Source organism: Apiospora marii (assembly GCF_038362585.1).
Source record: "Apiospora marii strain CBS 49790 chromosome Unknown utg000003l_segment0_segment0, whole genome shotgun sequence".
In the NCBI taxonomy this organism is placed as follows: domain Eukaryota; kingdom Fungi; phylum Ascomycota; class Sordariomycetes; order Amphisphaeriales; family Apiosporaceae; genus Apiospora; species Apiospora marii.
Genome location: NW_027117374.1, coordinates 6,763,514 through 6,785,313, shown reverse-complemented (window position 1 = coordinate 6,785,313; position 21,800 = coordinate 6,763,514). Strand labels below are relative to the sequence as shown.

The 21,800-nt window shown below is 51.6% G+C and overlaps 6 protein-coding genes across 6 annotated transcripts; 5 read left to right on the top strand and 1 right to left on the bottom strand.

Annotated features, from left to right (window-relative positions):
* Positions 1-1,165: 1,165 nt before the first annotated feature.
* PG985_005630 (uncharacterized protein) lies at positions 1,166-1,366 on the top strand (the record flags this gene model as incomplete). The annotated part of the gene is made up of 1 exon (XM_066825399.1): positions 1,166-1,366. One exon carries the CDS (start codon positions 1,166-1,168, stop codon positions 1,364-1,366), a length of 201 nt encoding a protein of 66 aa, XP_066688559.1.
* A 2,463-nt stretch (positions 1,367-3,829) lies between these two features.
* PG985_005629 (uncharacterized protein) lies at positions 3,830-4,202 on the top strand (the record flags this gene model as incomplete). Its single annotated transcript, XM_066825398.1, has 2 exons — positions 3,830-3,834; positions 3,884-4,202. The coding sequence occupies 2 exons, from the start codon at positions 3,830-3,832 to the stop codon at positions 4,200-4,202; spliced, it is 324 nt and encodes a 107-aa protein (XP_066688558.1).
* Positions 4,203-9,268: 5,066 nt separating this feature from the next.
* PG985_005628 (uncharacterized protein) lies at positions 9,269-11,771 on the bottom strand (the record flags this gene model as incomplete). The annotated part of the gene is made up of 7 exons (XM_066825397.1): positions 9,269-9,821; positions 9,929-10,294; positions 10,348-10,670; positions 10,724-11,060; positions 11,138-11,414; positions 11,489-11,538; positions 11,587-11,771. The coding sequence occupies 7 exons, from the start codon at positions 11,769-11,771 to the stop codon at positions 9,269-9,271; spliced, it is 2,091 nt and encodes a 696-aa protein (XP_066688557.1).
* Positions 11,772-13,153: 1,382 nt separating this feature from the next.
* Positions 13,154-14,139, top strand: PG985_005627 (C6 transcription factor; the record flags this gene model as incomplete). The annotated part of the gene is made up of 2 exons (XM_066825396.1): positions 13,154-13,773; positions 13,878-14,139. The coding sequence occupies 2 exons, from the start codon at positions 13,154-13,156 to the stop codon at positions 14,137-14,139; spliced, it is 882 nt and encodes a 293-aa protein (XP_066688556.1).
* Positions 14,140-16,986: 2,847 nt separating this feature from the next.
* On the top strand, positions 16,987-17,287 carry PG985_005626 (uncharacterized protein; the record flags this gene model as incomplete). Its single annotated transcript, XM_066825395.1, has 2 exons — positions 16,987-17,128; positions 17,184-17,287. 2 exons carry the CDS (start codon positions 16,987-16,989, stop codon positions 17,285-17,287), a joined length of 246 nt encoding a protein of 81 aa, XP_066688555.1.
* Positions 17,288-17,687: 400 nt separating this feature from the next.
* PG985_005625 (uncharacterized protein) lies at positions 17,688-17,912 on the top strand (the record flags this gene model as incomplete). Its single annotated transcript, XM_066825394.1, has 1 exon — positions 17,688-17,912. The coding sequence occupies one exon, from the start codon at positions 17,688-17,690 to the stop codon at positions 17,910-17,912; it is 225 nt and encodes a 74-aa protein (XP_066688554.1).
* Positions 17,913-21,800: the final 3,888 nt, after the last annotated feature.

The window sequence follows — 21,800 nt, the reverse complement described above, 5'->3', positions numbered from 1 at the left end:
TGGAGGAGCTCCATCGAAATCTGCTTCTCCATTCCCCTCCGCACCGGATTGCAATCAACCAATTCCGTAAAGACGGTCTCTTGCTCCTGGTTGGTTCATCGCGCCTGGCTTTCCAAAAGCCGAATCCGTATGCCCAATGCATTTCTACTTCCGTTTCACTTGTGAAGCTAATGCGGAATAGGACTTTCTTACACAGTTACAGTGTTATGATTCATTGCGAAGCATGTTGATTTTCGTTCTCTCGGTCAGCAAACAACATGTCCAGGCCCATGCAATGTCCAGTTGCTGCTTACAGGTTTTTCAATTTAATACCTCTTTCAGTCTCGCTGAAATCGAGTTCCCTGCAACCCAACTGAGTTCTGCGAAAACACGATCAATCTGTTGGGCGACTTTAGTTGGGGATATCATGGTGCACTCGTACAAACATGCCTGCTCGAGTGGATCGCGACTTCCCGCAATCTTAATGCTGAAACTTTAGATAAGGGACTGTAAACGTGAATGGCGGAAACCTGGCATAGTTGTGTCATGGGGGCCGAGAGAACGAAGGCTATTGTCATTGGAATTGACCGACATAGCCGGTCGAAACGGTGTGCCTCTACAGAAACCCATGGTAGCACCTTGTTTGGTGCTTAGTACAGTACGCTGTTGCATGCTGCCGGTGCGCCAGCCTTCAGAGAGTTGAGCAGAGTAAGGATAAGTACCTTGGGCCCCCAAAAGTAAGCTGTTGTGTTGCAAAAGTCTTCACCTCCTCTTTGCATTTCAACCAATTCTGGAATCAGATCGACAAACATGGCCAGAAGATACAAAAAAGCCGTCAAAAAAATAGCTCCACCCGAGTCTCTTCCAGCAATCGACGCTGATCCACGGCCAACACTCTCGTAAGTCCCATCCGTGACATCCATTTCGATCCCATAATACTAAAGAGAACGAAGGCCATATGCAACCCATCATGTTGACGTGTACTTCGGTAACACCCATGAAGCATTCAAGGTGCCGGAGGTACTATTGAAGAAATGCTCCAATCTCCCCCGTGCTTGGGGGATCTACGACAGTGAGCGCCGTTTGGAGCACATATCTGTTGACGTTGGCCATATCCTCATCCACTTCCTCTTCACGGACGTGTACCAATGCCTAAAGCCGCAAGGATCCATCCACTATACCCGAAATGCAGATCGCAGAGTTTACAAATTGTGCTCAAGCCTATGCCGTTGCTCAGATGTACAACTTGCCTTCCCTCGCCGAGCAGGCGCAGAAGGAGATCCGGCGACTCGGTGACACCATAACCGTGTCAAACGTCCTGGCTGCATTGAACACGGCATATCCCAATGGGACCACCGACATGTTTCTTCGTGGCGCTTGGGCCTGACAGATCGCGGTTCCTGGCCTATGTTCCACTTTGGGTAGCCAGGGAAAACGACGGCTCAGGGTTGGCGGAAACGGACGGTCCGTGAGCAATCTCGTAAAGGCTCAATTGGATGAGGCGCCAAGCACGGCACCAGTGTTCATTCGATGCAAGATGCGGTTACAGTACATGATGGATATCTGTTGCGGAGGTGTACGAAGGATCGTCCAGCAAATGCACCGCCGTAACAATGTAGATACCCTGCCCGGAGAGTACAATCGCATTGGCTGGTATCAAGACGCCGCCGGCCCACCCGAGTCCCAAAGGCACTCAGCCATTCCAAGGGATTGAGTCGACGTAGAAGGTATCGCCAGGCTTTAGCAAAGGGAGAAGTCGCACCCACCACCAACAACGTAATCCGAACAGCAGAACGTCGCGCGGGTGTTATGTAATGGCACGGCGGCAAGGTACTATTAGAAGCAGTGTAAATGCTGGCATCGGCCTTTCGTCACAACATTTTCTCCTTGCCAGTCCCTATGATGGGTAGGTCATGTTCCGTGAAGCACGGGCCAGCTCAGGACTCGCCTTCGGGCCTCGTCCATTTCCCTTTCATTGTTGACATTTCTCCATTTTGTCTCGAAGCCCGTTTCGCGCACCTCGGGAACGCAGCCTCCAACAGCAACGAGGCGCAATCCTACCACGGCCATTGCGCGGCAGCAGTTTTGATCGCGCAAATTAATCTCGAGCAATCCAAAACGACTCTTCGTCTCCGTCTCGCCCAAAAGCTCTTATTATCCAGAGGCCTGGATGTCTCCCGATGCGATCGTCTCGCAGGCAATTGATCTTATACAGAAGAACGGCCTGAGATGGCTTTGGAGGCTGAGAATACAATGGCTGCCCTTTTCACGATGACTCTACCTAGTCGTCTAACAATGGGAATGAAGTAATGTCACGGTATGGGCGGCGATGCTGTTTTCAGCTTTGGCCTCATGTGGGGTTTTACCAGGTTGCAGAGCCATCCTGTTTGTTGTATACCGTAATATAGACCCACCTACTTCACGGAATAGCGACGCGGCATACACACGCCTCGGCCACAGACTACATGCCATTTGACGCCTACCGTATGTCATCGCCCATAAGTAACCTGAACTAGTTATGTTGGAGAGTGTGTAGACCACATAATCGAAGGCTTCTCAATCGCCATCCACCTGTCTCCTGGTCTGCGCATTCGCTTTCCTCTATTTGCCACAGCGACAGACTGGGCCTTGAAGGGACTCACGTTGTAGGTAGTGTCGAGTTCTGGAGAAGCACAGTTGGCTGCCACGAATCTCTTCATTACAAAGCAGGGCACCTTGATCAACAGTGTTGTAGAAGCTTATAGAGGCTGTGTCTAGATGATGTCTCCCAGCACCACAGCTAGGAGTACGTTTCGAGGCCTCCCTTGACAAAAAGGTATCGGGGGGCTGTCATCCTTGGCCAACTGTTCCTCCTGCAAGGTATCACATGCGGCGGCCTCCCTCATACATGACTGGAGGGGCCTTGAAGTGGTATTTGCAGGGGCTCGTCTCTTCCGACTTCGTTGCCCTTCCATGTATCCTGGCAAGTAAGGCCTCACGGGTATAAAGTCCAACTACGTGTCCGGTTATTTCCCTCCGGATTTTCTCGTGTCCTTCTCTTCGTCAGCAAAGCCTTTACCATCATCCTGTAAGTAGCAGGATATGCCGGTAGCGAAGCTTCGGCAGCGAGTGCAGCATCTCTGCGATAGCAGCCATCTCTTCCGTATACGGGTTCTGCTCCTCTCTTAAGCCAAGAGTAACGGCACGGGCCTCGAGCATGGGGCTCGCTCTCGTCGATACCCTCACTTCGACGGCGCCGGCATATTCGACTAGACCGTGTTTCGCAGAGTTGCTTACGGCTATGCGTACTGCCCAGTCGATAGGCTCGACCTTAGATTTCACTTCCGACTCCTCTGTAACCGTCTTGATTTGGCTCTCCCACGGTGCTAGTGCGAACGGCTCAATGGTTTCCAGGTCTTCCATAGGCGTGTCCTTTAAAAGGTCTGCTACCTGGTCGAACGGCGATCGGTGGTATCTCCTGAACTTCCGTATTCGTGCTGTGCTGCTGCGAAGGGGGTTGGTCGTTGGGAGCGTGTGGATTTCCGTCCATATTCTGATCGCTCTCCGCCAAAACCGGTCGGTCGCTGGGTACCTGTTGCAAAAGCTCGCCAGGCACAAAGGGGTTGCATGGCCAAACAAAGAGCCCTGAGCCCTCACAGTCTGTTACCTTTGCATGATTTTGGTGCCAATCTGCTTCTCAATCTGGTATAAAACGGCTCTCTGCGCAGATGAGTGAATGTCCCCTTTCGTCCCATTCTCCTCACCTTTCTTTCTACTGTCCATACATGGCAACAAGTTTCCCATAATCGCTCACAAGTATCGGTTGCCAACGACTCTCGCAGCACCTTGGGCGCCCAGATCACTGAACGATATGAAGTGAGCCTTTTAATACCGTTCATAGGTTTCTTGTCTAACAAGTTCATAGTTCTCAGCAGGCCGCCTCCGACAAGTTGCCCAACCCACCCGAGCATATGGAGGGTTGCCAGGAACTTGCCGAGTCTGGCACCCCGACTTCTGTCGCCAGCTCAACGCGGTATAAGGACCTACCAACGTGGCCCACCAAAATAAACGAGCCCGAGTGTTACGCAACCCAACCTCTGCAGAGCTTTGAAAAAGATGCCCAGGTTGCTAAACTCCGAAAGGATGAGCAGGATGCGGATGAGCTTGCAAATTGGATCCAGAGTGCCCATGCGCTTCCCCACCCAATGGGCTTGTTGGCATCGAAATCAGCGATGATTACTTGAATACAAGCGATGAGGGCGACGATGATGGGTATGGTGCCAAATTCGAGAATACGCACGACGCCAATATGAATATGGTCGTTCAGAAGGAATCGACTGCCCCATGGCTTGGGAGGCCACTATGCCAGCCAGACATAAGGCAAACCCGGCCAATCACACGCAAGACGCAGCTAGCGGCGACATGTCTGATATTGAAGGAACCAGCTTCACCGATGCAGACTATGAAATCGGCTTGCCCGTATTGGTTATGTATTCTAGATGCAACTGGAAGTGCACTCACTACCAGCCCTACCAATGGGGTATAATGGTATCCATTCACACAGCGACACGATAGGAGCAAATAATTGGTTACCTATGGCTTTAGTGTCTGGCTGGATCTGCCTAGTGGAACCGACTGCACAGGCCCTAAGCATTGTAGCTAAGCCTGCCCTTTTTTACCCTCTGATTCAGTCAGCTGCCAATTTATTACAGCGGCAACTCGTCGCGTGCATAACACATAGTGGCAGAGTATACTAGGTAATAGTATATAGCCATAGCCTAACACATTCGCGCGAGTTGTCGGCGCAGAGGGTGCCACGCGGTCGGGAAGCCAAGGCTGGGCACGCAGAACGGGCACACACGTGGGGTGATCTAGTTCTAATGGTAAGTGCTAGTATTGCTAGTAAGCATGCAGTGATATGCACAGGAAGAGACTGGAGAAGCTGCGCTTCTCCTTCAAGTGAGTCTAGATACGCTGCCCTCGTGTACCGACTTGCAGGACGAGGTTACTGATATTAAGGCACTGTGTGAATCGGCCCTCTACGTCGAAAATGGTACAAGGGGAGCGGTTGGGGTTTTAGACTCGGCGGACGGATGAGTATCAATCTGCAAGTGGACGACGACCAACAATGACACACGTCAGGACCGATGCGCGTGTATGGTGTCCTATCTATACCGTGATTTGTAACAATTTCGTCGGTGCCGACTCTCATCGTTAGCTAAGCTACGGTTTTGCGATGTCTTCCGCAGTACCACTCCATAGGCCGGTGTTATTAGGAGAAGAAGGTGTCGGGAAAACCGCACTTGCAGTCCAGTTCTACATACACCACTTTGTCCCAACGGTAAGTGGCTCCGAATCCCACCTGCATCCCATACTAATCAATACTTTACCGCCCAACAGTATGATCCCACCATCGAAGATTCATACCAGAAACAAGTCGTTGTCGATGGACGGGCATGCGCAGTCCAAGTCCTAGACACTGCTGGCCAGAAGGACTATTCCGCACTGCGTGACCAATGGATACAACACGGCCAAAGCTTCTTTCTGGTATATAGCGTTACTTCCAGATCGTCTTTCTCGAACGTACGGGATCTCTACGCGAATATTCGACAGACGAAGGAATCACTAGATCCACATCACCTCGGACCCACACTGCTTATTGGGAACAAGTGCGATGTCGGATCGGAGCGAATGGTATCGACTCAAGAGGGTCATGCGCTTGCGCTCGAGCTGGGCTGCGGATTTGTCGAGACATCAGAAGAGAGTCACCATGAGACCCAGCGTCGTCAAGATGAAATGGAAGATACTCTCAACTCTGTAGAAGCTCAGGTTGATGGAGCGTTGCGGGATTGTGGGGATTTGAAAGGGCTGCTGGAGAACTTAGAAGATATGGTAGAGGTACTGGCCAAGGACATTATGGTGCCCATGGTTGAGGCGTACGTGGATGGGATGGCAAGGCCGAGGATGCCGCGGCCAGTATCGAGAACCTCATTAAAGAAAAATTGCGCAGAGCCCTGAACGATTAGGTGCCTCTTGAGCTCTCGTTTACCTGTAACGCTGTTCTCAACTATGACCCATGATCCGACAAATATGTATGATCAACTAGCCCTTCGAAGGTTTGTTTGCTTAGAGAGATGCGATGTCAGTCCGCTTTCCTAGCTCCCATAGATCGGCAACGAGAGAATGCTTTAATAGCGAACGGCGACTACTTCACCGAAAAAACATTCGAACTACAGTAAACGCAGAGGAGGCTGCTGCGCATCAGTTGGCGCACAAATTTGCTGTCTTCCATAAGCTCACTACCTCAACAACCTTGGCCATAGGAAGGAAACCATCAGGGATCGCCCCTGGGCAGATGACGATAGCTCGGATGTTTTGCTTAACCCAGGTCTATGAAATAAAGCGAACGAAATTGATCACTGCAGCTTCGATCCCCGGATCTAGAGGAGATGAATTCGCTGCACACTAGTTATGCTGTCAGTTGACGTAGAAACAGGGAGCTATTCAACTTACAAAGCCTGCGGCGCTGGCGTTCAATATTACGGGACACTCTTGGCCGTCCGGGTTGCGGTGACCGTACCCCAGAGTCAGCACAGCGGTGTGACCCCTTTTAACCTCCCCGCACCCCCATAAATTCATTCCATGCATTGTTCATTAGGCTTTGTCCTCTTCCGAGAAGCCACCACCGCGATATCGACTGGTTTGGGTGTAGTATGGTAGTATTGTTGGAGTCTCCAAGCGTGAACAATGCTTCGTGGGGATCTTCGACTGCGTCAGGCTGCCTCGGATCTATGAAACCTCCTTTGGCGGCGAGTTTCTCCCATCTAGCTTTGTTCAATTCGTGACATCCTGATACCAATCCGTCAAGACACTGGTACGTACTTCTGATTCCATGTCATAGCGCTTTCAGTCTTTGACAAGTACCAGAATATCGTCAATGGTATTTTGGAGGCTGCTATGGTAGCCACCATCTCTAGACAAACTCGGAGTTTGTTGTACGAAGTGGAAACTGTAGTCTGGCTAGGGAGGAAAGCAAGATCGGGGAAGAGTAAAAAGCTGGGTCGGCAAGATATTAGTGTGCCATAGGCGGCAAAACCCCCACCGGCCCGCCTGGAGCTGCGGATGCGTTACCCCAAATATCAGCCCCACGTGTTCGTGTAATGTGCTCGGTTCCTCTTTTGTTCTCTTAGCGTTGGAATTTTGAATCTGTATTCTTCCGATTCTCGTAGGAAGCCCTCATCAGGGCGCCGCTTGCCTTAAGGTCTTTCGTAGCAATATATTACGTAGCTGCACATGGACAAATAAGTGGATACAAATTCCTTTGGATCTTTGGGTACAGAACCAGAGGAGCAGCTATTGCGCCCCGACGCCGAGTGGGCCAGGGAGTTTGTAATGGTGAAAGGCAAACGCCACTCTCCTTCTCCTCATCACCTCTTCCTTTCGCACCTGCCCTACCTTAACACGCCAACCGGCCATTTATGTCACACTGTAGAAAGTGTTGCTTCCTGGGTTTTCTTGATGTATTTTGATAAATTGACCATGACCGTCTAATGAAACTAGAAGGCCTTCCTTCCGCGCTCCCCAATCTCATGAATTTGAGTTTTCATGACCCTACAAGCGCCCCCAGGTCTCGTCTCCAATTCTTCTGCAGTTTCTAAGCTCGAACCAGACCTGTGTCACAACGACCATCCTTGATAGCGAGGATTTGCGGATCAACCCCCGCAGCTTTACTACGTTCCCAATGTCTGATCCGGAGATTGCATGGCTCCGACGCGAAATCGAAGAGCTCACGCGCGCGAGAGAGGCGGCAGAGGCACGAGAGAAACAAGAGCGACGCGAGAAGAAACAAGAGCGACGCGAGAAGGAGCAGCTCAGACACGAAAGTCAACCGACTACGCTGGATGAATGCCTACGGAACTGCTACATTTACCTCTACCAAAGCCTCAAGCTTGCCGACAAGCCTGTCTCGTCCACGGGATTCACAAAAGTCGATGGCAAGTTCTACCCGAAATGGCTTCGTCCTTAGACCCGGTTTGCCGACGCACTCCGCCAACAACAGTTTGGCGTCCTCGTGGACGCCTGTGGAGGCAAGCGACTCTTCTACCAAGAGAGCACCACCTGAGACATTGGAAGGACGATTTCCCACAAGCTGGCGGGCAACAAGAACGCGGTCACGCATTTTGAAAGGGTAGCAGTCGAGGATCCTGTCTTTGCTATTCTCCAGCATTTGGGTGGCCAGGAAGTCATACGCGCGAAATACGGGTTCAGCCGGCTACGATTCGGCGGCAACAACCGCGAAATCGCGCACGCAAGCAGTGGAACGCCACTGTCGAACGAGGAGGACCTGGATACCGAAGAGCCAGAGCGGCGGAGGACCGGGCCGAACAAACGAGCAGCATCCGAGCGGAGAAGGAAGCCTCGCTCGACACAACCGGATTGAGCTGGGTTCCAAATGCGGCCCGGCGGGGACGAAAGCGTGGCGTTTCTATACGACTACAAGGCCGCTCGCAAGATAGCTGCCAAGCCTGTCGAAAAGAGAAGATTGATATATATGCGAGCAGATAGACCTCATCCTACTTCGAGAACCCTCCGTTAAGCATGACGGCCGACACTTGTTCTCTTACCACCCCGGCCCCGATGCGTATGTCCCAATGAACAGCTAGGGTAGCCATGATTTCAACCACCCTCTTATCCGAACCAGAGAGATAAAAGCTCCATGACAGCTGATCTCTTCCATAAAGCGTTACACCAACAAGAAGAAGAAAAAGAAGAGAATTAATTAAGCGTAAACAAAAAAGATAGAAACGAAGCGTGATTAGTGCTAGTGTGTGTTAGAGTGCACGCAATAGCATACTAGGTAAACATTGAACATCGGTACCTATCAACAGCCTGTGTAGTACGGTCTGCCACTGACTGTAAAACGCGATGCGAAGCTGCTACGTATTTCCAAGACATATATAGCACTGAGGCTTCAAAGCCATCTACCTATACCCCCTAGTTAATCTGAAGCCTCGCACTTGTCGGACACGCATTCATGATGGACATGGTGCCGTGACTCGACAAGTCGCACTTTGCGCTAAAGATTCACTCTTGTGCTTGTAGCCGGGCAAAGCAGCTTTATCTCCTAATCTGGAGCTTTCGTTCCAAACAAAAAACACTGACATCACCTTGACACGCAGATTTTAGGTTCTCAACCCATGTCCTATGCATCCCTTCGTTCACTGACAATCGAGCTCAGCCTGTACGGCCTCTCCAGCGGGCAAACAGCCGTCATCGCCATTGATCCTAGCCCTTACGCCCTACCCAACTTTTAGGACATGTCATTAGCTTCTTCATCGTTGAGAAATTCTCGAAATAGAGCCATATCCTCGAAATTGTTCGCTAGGCTTTCCACTTTGGCACCCCCGGGATCAGACATTGCCTGCTGCAGGTCTCCCATGAATGTGGCTCGGATCGGTCCTACATCTTCCAACTGTTTTGGCTTTCGATTTTTCAACTGTTGGCGGAGGTTTCGAGCTTCATCAGTACTAATGCGATGATCACGCAATGCCATGGTCAACAAACTGGTGCCGATAGCTTCAGACACGCGGTAGGGACGAGCCAGGCTTTCATAGCCATAGATGCACAGGAGGAAAATCATCTTCCAGTCTTGATCGTTGGAGGCGAGCACAGCGTTGGCAACGTAAGCCAAGGCTGTATGCCACAAAAACGTGCAAGCTGACGATTCATAGGCGGCTCGATAACCAATGATGAGGTGCTTCAGCTGCTCCACCGAGGCGTGATACACTCTGTCCGGTGAGCTCCGTGGTGCCGAGAAAGTCTTCAAGCTGGCATGCCTCATTGTCGGATCGCTAACGAAGGGCCTGAACATATCAAGAATCGCAGCATGGAGCCACATGCTAGATTCATTAGCTTCCCTTTCACAGCCTACCAACTCTTCGCGGATGGATAGTGAAGGGCTATGACATACTGAAATATTACCACATGATGCGGGCTTCCCTCCCTTCGAATCTGCGCTGCAGGCAGGTTTTGCACCCACGCGAGCAGCTCTCGAAACTTCATTTCTGCGAATTCAAGGCTGAGAAGTTCAGAAGAGCTGTTCTTGCCGTCGATCCTCAGTGCGAACCCATGGACGATCTGCCAGAATTGGCAGAGGTAGGGGAATGTCGTTCCCATGTACGAAGAAGTACTTTGCAGTTTCAGCGAAGTCTCGTCAGTGGATGAGCTCTCAGTCGAGGATTCGGCCCAGTCGCTCCCAGTGTCTCCAGGAATCGGTACCCATGGAGGAAACTGGGGATAAACAAGGCCTTGCTGTCGATAGAACGTGGCAGTCAATCTTTTGTCGTGGTTAGCCATTCACCTTGCTACTTGAAAATGGCCCTCACTTACATGCTCCAGTTGAACACCCCCCATGCTGCAAAGGAGGCAGCGCTCAGGTCTTGCATGGACAGCGACCTATGCTGGCGGTTCTTTTCATTATCGTTTAGATTAACAAAAAGCCCCAGCCGCGTTCCCATGTTCACGGCTTCTGCTAAGTATTCCAAGCAATGATGGTCTTTGCCGTGGCCCATATAGGCAAGACTCAGAAGCTGAGCTCCTGCCATGTTCAAACATGTATCAGCATGCTTCGTCTCTGACCACAGCTTCTCTGCCTCAACACAGAAACTCTGTGCGAGCTTGGTTACTGTTTGGTCGATGGCGCTATACATTTGCTGTCTTCGTAGTCAGTAATGCTGTCCATCGAGGTCGGTACCCGGATACATACGCAACCCCAGTACAATAGTGCATTCACCAGCAGAGACGAGCAGTGTCTTCTCTCGACGCTAATCAAGTCTGCCACGAACAGGTTTGGGTCGAACGTTCCTAATAGCGGATGATCCACCTCCAAGTACAATGATATGATCCGCGCGGCGAGCTCGTCATTGATCTGGACAGTAGTCCAAGATGAGATACGCAAAGAGGAAAGTCGTTCATCGCAGTATCTACGAGATACTACCAGAGAATCCTCTTGAGCCCCATAGGCACGATAACGGTTCACAGCTGAGTAGGCGTCATTTCCGAACCGACTCTCCAGGAATATCGTGTCCAGAGGCACAAGTGGGCTTGGAGCGCAAGGATCGTTCAGACAGTCTCTCCAATGAACAGTGTGTCGAGGAGCTGGAAGTAGTAGTGCACTTACTGTTGGCAAGAGAACAATCTAGGGTGAACTGATTCTCCTGGTCGGAGTAGGCTGTTCTCCTTCAAGTTTTCTGTGGCGATCGGCGATAGCATAGGGTATGCTATAGGGTGTCGTGTCATCAAGTGGATATCCAGAGGCGATTGGACTGGTATTTCGTTCGGCTGCATAGGTCCGAACATCGGCTGCTCTCCGAGAGTGCCTTTGATCAGAGGCAATGCCGCGATGCAATCACCCTTGTTGGCTCGCAGGACTCTCAATGCATCGAAGGCTCGCTGTTCTGGTAGCCACTTGAGTAAGTCCAATATTTCACTTGCTTCTTGACCTAGACTCTCTCTGGCGCTATAGACACACTCGGCGGCTCGTTTTCGGCAAGGGCCACAAATCGGCCGTCGACCATCACACTGGGGCAGGCGTCAGCATCAGTTCCAAAAGAAGCGCATCATTTCCACGCGGGACTAGCCTTGATCTTTTTGATTCGGCAGAAGTTGCAAGCTATTTGTGTGCCGATACGCTTGCGTTTGCTTGCCTCTGCTTGGGCGCCGAAGGCAGAGGATTGTTCTCCCTCGTCGCGGGTTCCCAAGGCGGGCAGAAGCGGAACGTACCTTTGCCCCATGCTGTCTAGAATGTCGCCCATTCTATCGCTGCAAGCAAGCACTCGAGGATTTCATGATTGGCTTTCCGTGTGTTGGAACTAGCTGTTTCACTCTGGGAGCAAATTGTCAATACCGGACCAGGACCAAGGCAAAGAAGTAATTCTTGAACGGGCGTTGTTGTGGTTCGGATGATAATCCGAACGATCGGCGAATGTGGTTCATTTCAGTCAACCCCGCTTGCAGTTGCTCACTTTAGAAACGTGACGGCAAAGCTGATCTGAGTCTCAAATTAGGTTTGGGGGCAGTTTCAATGCGAAAGAAAATTCTACCGCATACGCGTCCAAGGTGCACATGGAAGAGTGATTCAACATATGTGCTCACACTTGCGAAGGTACAATCAAGTCAACTGCCAAAATGCGACTGTTAAAGCACGGGAACGCAGGGATGAAGTGACACTGCTGTGCCCGTAGCTAGCAAATGCTTTCTTTCGGTAACAACTACAAAATCCTCTCTACAAGGCCATTCATGGTCTTCAATTACGCAACTGTCGTTACGATGCGCCCCCAGCTATGCTCGAGGTGCCGCATTCCCATTTCTCCTAGAGCTATTGGTGAAGAGGGAAGCCCGGACCCTAATCGTTGTGAACTCGCTCGAATGCTTTTTGCCTTTCTTCGTACGCTACCCACTGCAAAGTCAAGCCATGTGACTACAACCATATCTAGTATCAAGTCAATAGTGCTTCCGGTCTCTATTTTGCATGCCAATTATGAATGTGAGGCTCTGAGCGGACCTGTGCTTGGCGGGGAACAATCTAACGAGAAATGAGTCTGAGAATCAACTCTGTTTCTGTATGGACAGCATTGCGCAGCTATGGCAGCCCCGTTTGGCTTAGGGATCAATCTCGCACGCATTCAGGCCATTCCGGTGTTGTCATCAGCATTTTCTCATCCTGTCTCAGTGCCTGCATCGGCGCATCCTTTCTTGCTTAAGTTTAGCGTCGCCTACGGTAGACCCTGTCTGTACAGATCCTTGAGGCTCTTCTCCATGTATTCTGACAGTGCTGTGCACCCAGTTGCCCATACCCGAACAATGTGCATGGACTAGTACCCCCACCAAACGGTGACAGAACCATGACCGCCATACTACGTGATTGCACGTTACGTTGCCCCCGTTTAACGTATCTGTTGGCTCAAATTCCAAGACGGTTGCCGCAAGAAAGATTATTGTTAAGACAATCCTTTGCTTGACGTTCCCTCTTCTTGTGCCTTGTCCTTAGCATCGAATCCAAAGACGAGCCGGTCCGTCCATAGTGTCTTTCATCTGCATTAGTTTCTTGAGAAGTTACGGTAGTGCCGTGTGACTAGATCTCCTATCCGCCACTAACGTACAATAACCAAACCCCATCACCAACACCTTGACTTCCATGTCCTCGCAGTCACCCCGCCGACTTTTGCCCAAAGTTGAGGAAGGCAAAGCGCCCAGTGAGCCCGTTCAGCTCGCCAAGAAGCGCAAGCTGGCTCCAATTGCCTGTGCGAGATGCCGCTCACACAAGACGAAATGCGATGGCAACCGCCCGTCATGTGGCATGTGTCGAGCGCGCAATGTCGAATGCACGTATAACGATGACCCAAATACGACCACGGCTGCCAATCTCAGGCGGCAGTATCATTGCTTAGCAGAGCAGCACCAGAGCTTCCACGAGTTATTCGAGATGCTGCGCAGTCGGCCTGAGGAGGAAGCTCTTGTTATCCTACGGCATTTCCGATCCAGCGGCAATGTCCAGTCGACTTTGCAGTACATGAAAGAAGGCTATCTGGTAACCGCCACACACATGGCTGGGTCTGATGCCGATGAAATCCCCCTTCCACCTTGTCCCAAGAATAGGGAGGAGTTCATGCTCGGCATCGACCATCCGAACGCCTATCCTTTCCTCCCACCGCTGGAGGAGCTGAAGTCGTCGCTCGGCTTTCAGATGAGGATGATCCCCGAGGCGAATCCAAAAACAGCAGACTGGGTGACGGAGGAAGAGGTTGAGAATGCAAGGTGATTTGCCCTTCTAGTGCGCGGTTTCTACTCTCTTTTCGTGGACTGCTTGTCCTAGCCGGATGGACATAGTTAGGACTTTGTTGACTGACTTGCGGGTCTAGGCATTTGGATCGCGCGCGCGAATTGGAACATGATCGGCTACTCCATGTCAAAGCAGCTGACTGGACGACTGTGACAAGCAACGACATTATTGTTCAGAACCTCATTTCATTGTACCTGTCATGGGATCATGCCACCATGAGGTTGTTTGATGAGGAGTTGTTCCTTGATCAGATATCCAGTTCCAAGACGGATCACGAACATCTCCCAGGCCTGAATTCTGATCGCATCAATGCGCATTGGATTCCCACCGCCATGGCATAAATAACGCCCCGTTGCCTTGTTCTGGAAGCCCCAGTAGTTATTCTGTTCACAACATAGCCAAGTGTTATGCACCGTCTGTGCCACCTTTTGAGAGGCGCTCCCGAGCTCCGGAGGAAGGAGCTCACCGTTCCGGAGTGTGAGGGCGCGGTCAGTGGCTTTCTCGATAATCATATATGCGTTTCCCGGCCATGGGTTTGTTTCGTCCCACGGTTTCTCTGGTATATCGTGGGTCACAGACGACGCAAGGGTCGGGGCGCTCCCCAAAGTCTTGTCAGCGCCCACGAGTCATTAGCTAATCAGGCTCTATAGCGTTTGAGTTATCTGAGCACTTGCAGGATTTAGATCCGGAGCACAGGTAGTTGCTTCGCAAGACGTTGAACCCGCCAAGTATAACAAACGAAAGACGGAAGCGATCTGAAATATGATTATCATCTTGATGATCTTGCAAAGAGATTACGGTTGCGGAGCCACTGCAGAAAAAGACTCGGTGGCTTTGTTATGGCTATGTTACTCAGGGAAGGTGCAGAGGTAAAAGAAGGGTGTATACGTGTCTTCTTAATAACCACAGATAGTTAGCTAATACTATCTCATACCTTCTCGTGTGAAGAAGCACTTGCGTCTATGAATGGCTCACCAAAGTTAAAACGATAAGAACACACAGGATGAAGAAATCACGGAGAAGCCACACAAAAATGGCAAGTGGAAATAAAACCCCTAGAAAACAAACACCCGACAACGCGTTCGAAAGTTTGTGCTCAACAGCCACGCCGACCATTAAAATGTAAAGGATGTAACTTACGCGCCAGTCAGTCTCATGACAAGAGCCGCCAACCTCGGACGGCTCAGGGGTGAGGATGGGGTCGTCTGTTGTAATTGACCACTTTGAGGGCTCGTATTGTTGCTTGGAGAGGGCCATCGTGGAAGGTTCTGTCGCCTATCTGGCCGTTATTGGCAGCTGGTGGGGGTTGGCCGCTGTCGTATGAGATGAGATGCGATGGGGATGGTGACTGAACGAGAGGATAAGGTCTTAAGTGGCAGAAGTGCAAAGGGACGGGCATGGGTGTCTCGTTATAATTAGAAGAAGGCCGCATTAATGAGGAATATATCTATCCTAGCCGCTGTTCTCACTTACCCCTCTTTGGAGGTTCATTTCTGTTGGTCTTCTCTGCTAGCATTTTCATGGTCGCATCTATGACCCCAAGTCGAGCCTTCTGATTGGCCGATCTCTCAGTTTTCGAAGGGGCCACTGCACGCCGTGCAGTGCACGGCATGGTATTAAACATGCGGGAGGCCCGCTATCACATCCCGATATCCCGTGTCTTCTGCAGCGATAAACCGCTCTTCCGAACCTTATTTTTCTTGGTGTGGGCCGTAACGAAGTCTAGCTACCTAAAACGGTAGGGCAGCTTGCTAGCCCCTCTTGGAATCGAGTTGAGAGGCGGCTGGATAGGTATGCGATAGGGTATTGATTCGAGTGATTATAATGAGTTATATAGGGCACGAGGTGGAAAGAACCAGGAGAACGCGACAAAAACATTGGGCGCCTTAAACAAGCAACGAAGGCGAAACAATGGAACGAACCACTTGGTCCCATGATCTACTTAATCCGTGGATAAATGACGCTGGATGTTAACAGCGCTGCATATCGCAAACCTCCCTCTTTTTCCCTCTCTCGATCCCGGAGACAAGCCTATGACAGTAGGCCAGGAGTCTAGGATAATGCCTGAGTCGCGCAGCGCTACTGCAGCCATCAGTGGTTGGCAACTTCGAAAAGAGAGGAGCGAGATCTCCGGCAGAACCGTCACCAGCCCCAGAAGCGTTCGGCCACTCCCTAGCTACGGCAAAGACCTGTTTTAAAATCTACGCTGGCAGACAGCTTGCAGAAAGGCGGCAGGGAAGTGTAAAAGACATTGCAGGGCCGTATCCACGAAGTGGTAGTCTCAGACGATTATCGGCAAGTAGGAAACTTAGGATATAGCCACTAGGGACCTGATGACTCCCATGGCCCCTATTATACTCACCGCACCCCTCTCGATCCATCGCATGATCACCATTGCCACGGGTCGCGCTCTTTGGCGCGAGTCTGCCTGGAAAGGAATATAATTATTATGTATTGTGTTCGATTTTCATAGAGGGAACGTGCTTTTTAGCAACATCTAAAGACGTCTAACAGTCATGGCTACTGCTCTAGACAAGATCGAGTTTTTAACTCAGATGATACCACACCTCAACATATTTATGGGGCTTCTCGCCATAAAATATGCACCTTCTGTTCGGGGAAGCCGGATTTAGCACTTAAGAGTTGAAAAAACCTGCGAAGGCAGTGCATCATGCTTGTATCGAATGCGATCGAGATTTCAGCACCGGTGACGGACTTTGCTCAGTATGATGAGGCCGGTACGATCCTTCTGTGGCGAGTGTATAGATTAATAGGTTACTAGAGGGCCTCATTTTCAATCTTTCATAAACCGTACTTTCGTAGGCCATTAGCTTGAACACCCCTAACCCCTACTGGGCTTGTGGGCATCGATGTTGTCTGTTGTCTTTATGGTGTTGGAGCACTGTGCCACCGTGCGATCCTTACAAGTCTTCCTCCTCTGCATGGGTTGATTACAACGGTTGCGATTAGTGGCATTGTCTTACTCCACAGCAAGTACAGCAGCTGTTGTCCGCCGCACCGCATCTATCGTTGCGTCTTCACTGCAGAAGCTTACACGGCCGTGGTCGGGGACCGTGTCTTATACTAGCCACCTGTCACCTCGTTTTCTGTCCCCTCCTGTCCCATCCTACTTCCTCAAACCAAGCAATATCTCTCGTAGCGGATCGTATGAAGTGCACTTACCGACAATGTCTTCAGAAACATCCAATTCGGTAGCGGTTTCCAACCACAAAAACGCGAGTTCTGCCTCTGACGTCGCAAGAAAGCATCAGCTTGTTGTGGGCGGGTGGGGTTCCCGCGAGAACTTCCAGTACAGTTACGGTCTCAAGAGTAACTCACCCCATCTTATACTGGCTCATGTGATTTGGCTTCTAACGCTGTCTAGTGACACCTGACGATATGGAAGAAGATGATGCGATTATTGAAGCGATGGTACACAATGATGGGGTCGAGGAGGATCACTCACCAACAATGAACAATGATAGATAAACAATTCTATCCCTGCTCGGCATTGTTCAATCAGATCCCCATAGGACCGGTATCGGCTTGCATCGATCACTCAGGTTCTCTGCGGCCCCTGCAACAAGATGGAAACTTCGAGACTAGTAGCCATGAAGCAAAACCGGTGGATTCCGTAGTTACAATGGACTGCTTGTATGTAACTCTCCTCAAAACTAGTAGCTCGGTAGTATCCAAGAATGCACGGAGTAGTCTTTATCTGGTCTCTTCGACCATGCAGAACTACGCTACCAGGTATCAACGATGTCTTTGGCTGCCTCTTGATGTTTTCGCTCGATTTGTTTATTTAGGCTTCTGCTATCGTCGTAAAACTGGTATATACCGTCATGGGTACCCATTGCATGACTCCATGACAGCAGGATCGCCTCCCATGGCGCTGTTACCTCCCTTAGGCCTCGCACCCTCACACCAGGGCTACGAAGAGTGCCCTCCGTGGCCACCGCAGATGACAGAGAACCAACCCCTGGACTGCAACTTCTACAGCATACCCGAGCCCTCGGCGATGCACATTTACATGGCCGAAACAATGTCGCTCTTCAACAACACCACAACTGAAGGAAGCATACGGATGCGCGTGTCTCGCTCCATCACCTGATGGGCCCTCTTTAATTGGCAATCGTCAGTCACCGCCTCGTCAACCTGGAAACCTATGCACTTGACCGACAGTCATTTTAGCACCTTGTGTTTTCACTGCTTTAGACCTCCTCTTGTGGTACACACGCCATCGACTCGACTAAACAAGGAGTGGTGCCCTGAGATCTGGGTTATGTATCCAACAAGCCTCCGTTACCCATCTATCAGGGCGAACACATCGTGGCCACTGAGTTTACGGACGCTGATGAACGATATCTTACTCGTGGCTTTCACCAATTATCCGAAGGGTGGCATGTTGACCTTTGAGCAAGCTCACCGCTTCTATTGCCGACTCATGGAGTGGTACAATAACCTCCCACCCTCTCTCAGTCCACGAAAGGCTGTCCTACCTATGCAGTTGGTACCCCAGTGGGTCTCTCCTCACTGACACTTGCTGATTCTAGGGAATGGGTACTTATCGTCGTATAGCATGCATTTTCTTAATGTTGTAAATTGGCTACTAGAGCCGTTCACAACAAACGAGACTCCTCTGTTGAAAACACCTCCCAACCCATTTGGAGGCAGCGGCGATACTTCTGCTACGATTGTTGCTAATGCTAAGGTATATCTGGAGACAGTATTCCGTGTGTACTACCTCCGACATGGGTACTACCTATACGACGCAATGATGCTCCAGTTCTATGTGTGATTGTTTTTATGGTCTTGGATCAACTCACGAAGTCTCTAAAAGAACCACAGGCCATTATCCGCCCCCTTCATTCGACCTTGGCCACTGCTGCACAAGGTCTTCGACATCAAGCAACGCAGTGTCATCTTTCCACCACCACCTTCCGCCTGTTGCGGAACATCCTTGATGAGCAGGACATTCTGGCATTGCGTGGCGTGGTTAATTTAGGCGACCAAGGGCTAGGAGACGCTGCTATGGTACAACATGTTCAATCGTGCTTCCCAATCAACGTCGTCAGTATCATGCAAGATCCGGAAGATCGCCGATTAGGCAATTTGACTGCTGCGTGCCAGAAACTTGGCCTCCCTGGTCAATCGAAAGAGCCGCCGAAGACGCTTCTCCGTGATCGTACGATAGGAAAAGAGAGGATGTGCTGGTCGCGACACGGAGACTGGGAGTGTGCCCAGATACTTTTCTTTTCAAGACTTACACTCATAACAGTGGTGAACTTACCTTGGGAATTGAACGTACTTTTGTAATCGGTTCTTCCACGCCATCACGGTGCAGCTCTTCCGCCCCTTCGCCAACTTTGACTTCCCGGGGTAGGGCAAGGCCAAGGCCGTTACGCAGGCCTCGCTGTCGCAGATGCGCCGCATCATCTATACGCCGCGGTACCGATCAGCGGACCACCCTTTAACTTGACGGCGGTAGGGTCGATCACCTGTTCACGAGCTCAATTCTGGAGGAACTGGCCAAGTCGGAGTACGTCGACCCGTACGCGCGGTTCTACCTGGTGCTGGCCGCGGAGGAGATAAAACGCTGCGGCGACGCGTTCTCGTTCATCCACAAGATCCTGCACCAGCTTTTCACCAAGGCGTGCTCCGACGGCACGCAGCTGCCGGCCGACCTCGTCGGGATGATGTCGTGGACAAATAGTGGTACGTTGTCTACCATGCGAGGGATGGTGCAATGCACTCGAGGTCGGTGTCGTACTCGGCATCCACGTCGCCATCCATATTGGCAACGGCATTCGCGTCGTTACGGACACCCAGGGGGGCCTTAAAATTGATCACTTCGACTCGGCCGCTCGATCGTGTTACTCGGCCGTGGCTCGATCTCGTGTGGCAGACGACTGATTGACGAACTGTGGCTGTTATCAACAGAGTTGGAGATACTCAACGGGGTAGTAGCTGGGGAATAGGGACGGACCTCTTGAGGTCCGGTACCCGCTGCCCGCGGGATGTGCATCGCCGTGTCCTACCGCTCGTGCGTCGGGCTCCAGGACGCAAGCGCGCTGAAGACGTCGCGGTACCCCCCGAGTTCGCGTGCTTTGTTCTGCAGCGACAAGCCGCGCTTGCTAACCTCGTCTTTCTGCCTCTTGGTGCAAGTTGGCAGCTTACGGGCTGGAATGGTGAGGATATGATGAGCTCGAGTCGGGCGAACATCGCAGGGCAGCTGCTGATCTGGTTCCGAAGCCCATTTTGGCGAGAGTTGTGGGTCAGCTTCTCTTTGGCATGTTTTGATGAGGGTAAATCCTTGCGCGGCCCAGCGAGGTTGGGGAGCTATGGCGCGGGGTTGCAAACCAGCTCCACGCCCTGGCCCGCTAGTCGCGCTAGTGCGCCATTGCTACACTTCCGACTCTGCACTCCAACAGTAGGGCCAACAGGTCTGCGCGCAACTATAAAAGCCACGACCGGAAACAGCGCGAGAGGATCTTCGAGCTCTGGACGGATGTAGCGAAAAGAGAATACGCTGCTGGATGATTCAGACTCCGATATGACGCAGGAATGGTACAAGTGGAGCGGTGGGAACATCCGGCTCCGGCTTGCGCACCACAACAGGTATGGGCTGCGTCCGTCCGGCGTCCATTCCCGCCTCTAGTGTCACTTGCGCGGCAGTTCCGATTCTGCATCACGGGCCAATAGAGCTCAGGATCGAAAATAGCCTGTGAGACTCTTCGAGCTTAAGCAGCAAAAGTACCACTGTATGTTACTGGATGGTTTATGCCAGCAACGGCATTCGCGTCGTCGTTGGCGTCCGCCTGGGCCTCGAAATTGATGGCTTCGACTTGGCTGCTCTATCGTGTCGCTCGCCCATGGCTCGGTCTCGCGTGGCACGCGGCTGATCGTCGAAACTGCGGCTGTCAGTAACAGAGCTGGGTCCACTCGACGGAACGGTAACCGGGACATGGGGACGGACAATCCTGTTGAGGTCCGGCACGCGCTGCCCGCGTGGGACGTGCATCGCCGTCTCCATCCGCTCGTGTGTCGGGTTCCAGTACGCAAGCGCGCTGAAGACATCGCAGTACCGCCCGAGGTCTTTTGTCTTGTTCTGCAGCGACAAGCCGCTCTTGCGGACCTTGTCTTTCTGCGCCTTGGTGTGGGCCATGGCGGAGGCCTAGCTACTAATACGGTTCGGGCCACTTGCTGGACCCTCTTGGGTATATTCGTGGAGTGTCCATAGAGCTACAATAGCGTCCCGCTGAACGGTAGATGTAGCAAGTGCTGGCTTGCGGATGTCAAATGGGATGGCATGATGAGCTCGAGTTGGGCGAGCGTCGCCAGGGGGGCTGTGGATCCGGTTCCGAGCCCATATTGGCGAGAGGAATCTCAGACTAGCTTCTCCTCGGCGTGTCTTGAGGAGATGTTCTTGCGCAGTTCAGGAGGATTGGGCAGTTGGTCCTAAAATAACGCGGGGTCGCGAACCAGCTCTACGCTAACGGTGGGTGGGTTCTAGACCTGGCCCGCTGGTTACGCTAGTGCGCTAGTGCGCCATTGCTACTCTTCCGACGCTGCACTCCAACAGCCCAACAGGTCTGCAGGCAACTATGAAGCCAGGACCGGAAACAGCGCGCGAAGATCTTCGAGCTCTCAACGAAGCGGCGAGAGGAGAATACGCTGCTGGATGATTCAGGCTCCGAGGCGACCGACCTCTACCAGAACGGTACAAGCGGAGCGGTAGGAACATCAGGCTCTGTCCTGCGCACCAGAACATGGGTTGCACCACAAGCTGTCCGTCCGGCGTCCATTCCGTCTCTCGATGCCACTTGCGCAACAGTTCCCATTCTGCTTCACAGTAAGGGCCAACAACTCAGGAGCGAAAACAGCCCGTGAGACTCTTCGAGCTTACGCAGCAAAAAGACAGTACTGCATGTTACTAGATGATTCTAGCTCCATTCGGAATCGGCGCACTTCGAAAAGGGTACAATGGGAGACTATGGTG